This window comes from Penaeus chinensis, chromosome 36 (assembly GCF_019202785.1).
Source record: "Penaeus chinensis breed Huanghai No. 1 chromosome 36, ASM1920278v2, whole genome shotgun sequence".
Taxonomy (NCBI): Eukaryota; Metazoa; Arthropoda; class Malacostraca; order Decapoda; family Penaeidae; genus Penaeus; species Penaeus chinensis.
In genome coordinates, this window is record NC_061854.1 from 23,187,682 (window position 1) to 23,195,181 (window position 7,500).

The 7,500-nt window shown below is 33.3% G+C and overlaps 1 protein-coding gene across 1 annotated transcript in view; it reads left to right on the forward strand.

Annotated features, from left to right (window-relative positions):
- The first annotated feature begins 140 nt into the window (after nucleotides 1-140).
- LOC125044878 overlaps nucleotides 141-7,500 on the forward strand; it is a 13,024-nt gene continuing 5,664 nt past the window's right edge. Inside the window, exons 1-7 of the mRNA XM_047641842.1 lie at nucleotides 141-169; nucleotides 309-429; nucleotides 3,208-3,346; nucleotides 4,818-5,018; nucleotides 5,224-5,307; nucleotides 5,505-5,564; nucleotides 5,972-6,224. Of these exons, the coding sequence (XP_047497798.1) occupies nucleotides 141-169; nucleotides 309-429; nucleotides 3,208-3,346; nucleotides 4,818-5,018; nucleotides 5,224-5,307; nucleotides 5,505-5,564; nucleotides 5,972-6,224 (887 nt within the window). The remainder of the gene's footprint in view (nucleotides 170-308; nucleotides 430-3,207; nucleotides 3,347-4,817; nucleotides 5,019-5,223; nucleotides 5,308-5,504; nucleotides 5,565-5,971; nucleotides 6,225-7,500) is intronic.

Genomic DNA, 7,500 nt, shown 5'->3' on the forward strand with positions numbered 1-7,500 from the left:
AGCCTCCTTGATACCCTAATGATGGGGTTTTAAGGCTGTTTTTACGTAGATTTTCATAAACTGTGGACTAATATCTACAGTCAATGCTCTTGAGAAATGGATCAAAAGGCAATTCTTAGAAAGGGCAGAGCGAAAAACACATGAATCCCGCTTTCGAGAGTAGTCTCAGGTGAGACGCGTCCAGCCGCCTTCGCAGTCCACACCCAAGTGGTCAGTGAATCACAGTCTCGCGACCGCCATTCCTAGGCCGCATGATAGCGTCTAACAGGGCGGGATGAAAACGTGTGGCCGCCGTGTGTTCTCATCAGGATCCGCGAGGCAGAGCTTTTGTCTTGCTTTAAAGGAATAGACGTAGACGTGCGGTCGCCATCTTTGCTGTCCGTCAGAATCCAGATAGATGAGGCAGCCGCGGACACGTCGCGGGAAGCGGTGCGAAAACAGTACTATTAGTAGGAGTAAATACGGAGTTTATTATTCATCTGTCCCGCTTGCTCAATGACAGTCTGGTGTTACCACATTCCAACAGCCATCCCCAGCAGAGACAGACAAAAACATTCATAATACGCACGCACGCATCCCTCCTACGCACAGACTCGTTATCCCACAAACTCTATATAAGTGCACGTACACGCCCAGAATGAAACGCACAAAGGCCTACGCTGAAGCCTTCTTCCAGATGGTCCGCCGATCTGCCCGGAGGCCGTTTTCATAACCAAAATGGAACACCGAATGTGCACAGACATCAAAATGTGTCAGCCGGGAATAAAAATCCATATGGTTGAACAAAGAAGCAATATGCGTGAATACGACCGTTCTTTTTTTTTTTCTTTTTTTCCCTCCCTTTGTCATAACTGCCAAAACAAACTTCAAAGCAAATGGAAATAATTGATATATTGGAATATGCTCATGGCCGCTGGTGTGCTATTTTCCGTCCGACTGTTACTGCGAAACCGCCATTCATAGGCGGATGAATAAATAAAACTAGATGATTATAATATCAATAGCAGCGGTAATAGCAGCCCGTTTATTTGACCGAACGATAGTGATACTGACGATTGGTGACTGATGCAGCGATGCTAATATGAAGGAGGATGATAAGGAGCTGTCAGATAGTAATGATGATGATCATAAAAATGATAATAATAGTAATGATGATAATAATAATGATAATAACATTGATAGCAGTAATGATAATGATAACAATGATAATAGTAATAATAATGATGATGATAATGATAGTAATAATGATAATAATAATATTAATAATGGTATTAGTAATAATAATAATAATAATAATAATCATGATCTTAATGATAATTATAATGATAACACTAATAGCAATAAAATCAATTATAATAACAATGATTACGTAAATAATAATGATAATATCAATAATAATAATGATGATCATGATAGCAATGATTATAGTGACAACGACAATAATAATGATAATAATAATAATGAGAATAATCCTAATGATAATGATAATGTTGATAAGACTAATGATAAAAGAAAATAATAATAATAATAACAGCAATAATAGTAATAATGATAAAAACTAAAATTATAACAATAATGATAATAATTATAGTGATAATGATAATAAATATAACTGTAATAATAATAATTATAATAATAATAATAATAACAATGATAATAATAATAATAACAATTATAATGATGATAATGATAATAGTAATAATAATGATAATAATAATAATAACGAGAGTGATAATGATAACAGTTATGATAATTATAAAAATAATGATGATAGTGATAATAAAAACAATGCCAATAATAAAATTAAGGATGATAATAGTGATAATAATAGTAATAATAATAATAAAAAGGATAATAATAATAATGATAATAATATAATGATAATGGTAATGATAAGGATAATACCAATGATAATAGTAATAATATTAGCAACCAGAATAATAAAGATAAAAGTAAGGATAACAATAACACTTATGATTATAATAGTTATAATGATAATAATGATGACAATAATAGTAGTAAGGATAATGACAAAAATGATAACAATAGTAATAATAGCAAAAGCAAAACAGTGATGATGATGATGATGATGATAATAATGATAATAATAGTAATAATAGAAATAACAGCAACAACTACAATTGATAGTGATAATGATAATAATAATTAATATTGTTATTATCAATATGATTATTACTATCATAATGATAATGATATTAATAATAATAGTAATAATAATAATAATGATCATTATTATTATCATAATTATTATTAATATTATAATGATGATAAAGGCGACGATAATGATAATGGTATTGATAATTATAATGATAATAATAATAACAGAATTAATTATAATAATGGTAGTAGTAATATTAATAATAAATCATCAACAACAATGATAATGATAAAATAATAATAATAATGATAATGATATGAAAAATAATGATGACAGTGATAATGATAATAATGATAATTATTATAATAATAAAAACTATAATAATGATAATAATAATAATAATAATAACAATGATAATGAAAATAATAATTAAAATAAAAACACTGATAATAATGATAATAGTCATAATATAATAACGGCGATGATGATATTAACAAACATTCTAATGATAATAATGATAAGAAAATAATAACAAAAGATAATGATAATGATCGTAATAAAAGTAATGATGATAATGATAATGATGATTAAAATAATGATTATGATAATGATGATAATGGTTATGAAAGTAAGGATGATGATAACGATATTAATGATAATTTTAAGTAAAATCAGATTGTAAATTGAAATCCCCAGTATCCCTTGTCGGGGCATTTAAGTCTTTAATCCTTAATAACTCTTCTTCGATCAGTCATCTGATAAAACCTTCTCCTGCACAATCTTTATTTTCCATACATTATGCATTTAATCTACGAATGATGCCTTCCATCAATTAGATATTTATGGAAGAAATGTGTCTGGCTTCCACATCAGTTGACAAGAAATGAAATGCTTGATCGAGTTAAGCACGCTGCAGATCATCCTTTCTCGACCTGAAATTCCAGAGCGTTAGTATCACCACGTCACATTACGATCCCATTGCTCTTGTCTGCCTTTCCGTGGTTTGTGACGCGCGGGGATCAGGCCGAGAGTCAAAAAATTGTTGATATTGGGCCATTATGTCATGAATGTTAAGATCTGCATTTCAGAATGCTTCTTACACAGTTCCTCTCAAATGCTTCGTAGAAAAAAATATTCAATTCCACCGAAGAGAGCAGTGGCCAGAGAAAGTCCTCTACATCCTTGAAGGAATTTGGTCTGCACAAAAGAGGCGAAGTCCAACTTATTGTACGAAAAGTTACACAAACGCGCTAGGATCTCAGTACGTTATTACACAAGCTTTGTCTTCCTTCTGTTGTTGATATATCTTTTACACCAATTAAGATCAAGAGGCATCGGTTTTAGGGAAATTGATAGATCAGACACAGTGGGCAAATAAAAGAACATAAAAGGATGAGATAAAACAATCACAGTGTAAGTATATTGGTGATAATAATTGATAATGATTGTCAAACATAAATTAAATCATATTAGTGTTAATGATAGTTATATATGTTATAATGATAATATAAAAAAAATGATAAATAAAAGATAAAATGATATGATTGGGTGATTGTCATTATTCATTTTTAGGTTATTACCTCATCATTTTTTTTATCATTATTATATTATCATTATTATTTTTTATTACCATTTTTATTATTTTTATTATTATTATTATTATTATTATCATTATTAGGATTATTATTATTACTATCATTACTGAACATTTTTATCATTATTATTGTTTTTTGTTACCCTTTTTATTTTTTTTTTATCTTATCAATTTTTTTAATTTTTTTTCATTATCATTTTCATTTCATTATCATTAACATTATCATTATCATTATCATTATCATTATCATTTCTTTCATTATCATTTTTATTGTTATTATTATCATTATTATTATTATTATTATTAACATTATTCCTTTTTATCAATATCATTGTTATTATTATTATTGTTATTGTTGTTGTTGATGTAATTATCAATATTATAATAATGATGATAATGATAGCAACAATGATGATGATACTGATAATGGTAATAATGATAACAATGATAATGATGATTATTATTATCATCATTAGTATTATCATTATTGTTATCATTTTTATTATTATTATCATTATTATTATTATTATTATCATCATCGTTATTATTATTATCATTATAATTATTATAAAAATAACAATAATAATAATAATAGTAATAATAATGATAGTAATAATAATTATAATGATAATGATAATAATGATAATAACGATGATGGTGATGATAATAATAATAATGATAAAAGAAAAAGAAGAACGAAAATGACAACAGCAACAACACGTGTAACTCTTACCCTCCTCTCCGGTGGCCTTCGGGCGTCGCGGACACCAAGCACCTGTGTCGTGACTGACACAGGTGTTGGGTATTTTTTCGACTGGCATACAGTATTTTGTAATATGATAACTTAGATGGCTTTTGATGATATATGGGGGCTTATAGATTTATAGATATCGAATTTAGGTACGACTATGCATGAAAATAACCGAGGTAGAAGGAATTCATCTTCCACTCGAAAAATGTTACTGCCTATGCAATTCCTGTCGCGTGCGAGGTGTCGCGTTGGACGTAACCATCGAAAAGACAGCTTATGGTTATATCAATAAAACTATCACTGATGACGGTCAATTCGAGAGCAGTGACTTAGTTCTCCTTTCTCCGCCGCAGTCGCCCCGCAGATGCACGTCCCGAACCAGCTGGTGGGTGCGCCCAAGGGCACCAACGTCCGCCTCGAGTGCTTCGTGGAGGCGCACCCAAAGGCCATTACGTACTGGGAGTTCAACGACGCCATGGTCATGAACACGTCCAGGATTACCACGCAGACGCTCGAGAACCATTACAAGATTCATATGATACTCGACATCCGAGGTGAGGCTCTGGCCGATGATGCGCCGAAGGGACGACGTCTGTGTGCTTTGTTGTCTTAGAGTCATTGTGGGAGATCGTTGTATATTTCCTCCTTGCATAATGATGTTCTCATTCAAGTATAGTATATAATCGAAACATAGATCTAAAGACGATAGGTCTTGGAAGCAAACCCTTTCAAGGAACTTTAAATGTCCACTACTAACAGATTTGGACGACGGGGACTTTGGAATGTATAAGTGCATCTCCAAGAACTCCATTGCGGAGACAGACGGCTCAATCACCCTCAATAGTGAGTGCATTAACATTTGTCCTGTTTCAGTATTTAACATATGCTGTATGCTGATAGTTATTTTACTATAGTTCATCAGTCTCTTTACTTATTTGACAAGCTTGTTATTTGTTACCTCCAGGAAGCCTTTTGAAAGAGGTTACCATATCTTATGATTAATGCTTAGACCCGACTAACCCGCTGTCCTCCCCCCAAAGAGACCCCCCGCCCGACGACGCCCCCCCAGATGAAGCAGAGCAGGCCCGACACTTACGACGGTAAGGCTTACTGCGGGGTTACAAAGGCGGTACAACAGTTCAGTGAGGCTTTGGTCTTTGAATTTGACTCTGTGTGAGACCTGCTTCCTTTCTTTTAGGAGTTATATTTGTGTCGTAATAAAGCTCTTGCTGATAGAAGAAGAAATCTGGACCTTAGTTAAGTTTTGCTTGATTACAGTTATTTAATTTTTACACAAGTATACATATTTTCTAATCTCAGTAGGAAATTGTACATTCGTGTAAATAAGTGTGCGTGATTGTGTGTTCATATGTATTATACGCAAATAAGCGGAAAATCACAGAGAGGGAGACATAGGGATCGAGAGAGATAGAAAGAGAAAGAGAGAGTAAATGAACGTGAGAAATCGCCCTCCTTTACCCTCACCCTGACCTTGACCTGCCCACAGCGGACGGCGACATCCACTACCGCAGCCGAGGCCGCCCCGGAAGAAAAGAGCACTACAACAGACAGGATCCTCAGCAGGGGAGGAGACGGCCCCAGGACCTGGACGGCATCAAGGAGGAGAGGGAAGAGGAGGAGAGAAGAGAGATGGAGGAAGAACCGGAGGAAAACGCAGGAGCTCGAGCGGCGGAGACTGGAGCACGACTACAACAGAGGCCAACTGAACGAGCAGGCCACCAGGGTCACTCACACGCCAGGTGGGTTTTCGCTGTTACTCATTCTCTCTGAGTTTAGCCACAATACTCGGCAGGTGCCTCCCAATCTAGGCGGGTCATTAAGGTTGCTTTGTCGCTGGCCGTGCATCCCTGGCCGAGAAGGGTAGGATTTCGTAACTCGGAATCACGAGGTTTACTGTTCAGTCAGATTTTCCAAGGGGCGGTTCTTCTTGTGCTTGGCGTAATGATTTTAACCATTGCCCCGGGGGAAAATTTGGGGTAAAAAATGGGGAAAAAAAGCTGTGCTATTTTTTTTATTTTTTTTGAAAGTCTCTACCATAGATGGATCTGACTTACCTATTTCACCTTTCCTTGAATCGGGGAAATTTATTTTTTACTAGTTTCTATATACCCATGGTGTAAATTTTTTTTTAAATTTTTTAAATTTCTATAATGTTTAAACCCAATATAATAGGAAAAATAAGATAACGTAAAATATTTTCGTAATTGAGAAAAAAGGTAAATGGGGAGAACAGCAGATCGGTAATTGGCTCCCTTGGGACTTATAAAAGTGTACCTATGGATAAAAACATAAACAATAAACCGCATGGGATGGGACGGATACTGTATGCCCCGGGGAATGGGTTGGAAAAGTAAGCAATGTATCATTGAACACATTACATTTTTTGAAAGGGGCCCTTTCCATCAAAAAAATAAAATCATTACACTTCCCTCAGCCTCTGCCACTGATGTTTTGCCAGGAGAGTTCGCATTGTTTTCTCTTCATAATTGCATAAGGGGGGCTTGGAAAAGGCATCAACTACATAGCAGTACTTTGTTTTAAGGGATAAACAGCAAAAAATATATATTTATATATTTTAAAATATATTATATAATAATATATATATATATTTTATATAGAGTTTGGGGGGTATTTTTATATATACATACATATATGTGTGTTTGTGTTGGGGTGTGTGTGTGTGGTGGTTTTGTGTGTGTGTGTTTATATATATATATATTATAATTATATATATATTTATATATACCCTGTGTGAAGTGTGTGTGTGGTGTGTAATTATAATTTTATATATATATTATAATATAATATTTATAATAAAATTTTACAAAAAATTTTTTGTGTGTTGTGTGTGGTGTGTGTGGTGTTTTGATTATGTGGTGTGTGTCGGTTAGTGGTGTGGGGTGTGTGTGTGTGTGGTGTGTGTGTTCTGTGTGGGTCTAAATATATTTAAAAAAGATATTAGTTTGGGTAAAATTTATTAAAAAAATATAAAAATAAATGTGTATATATATATGA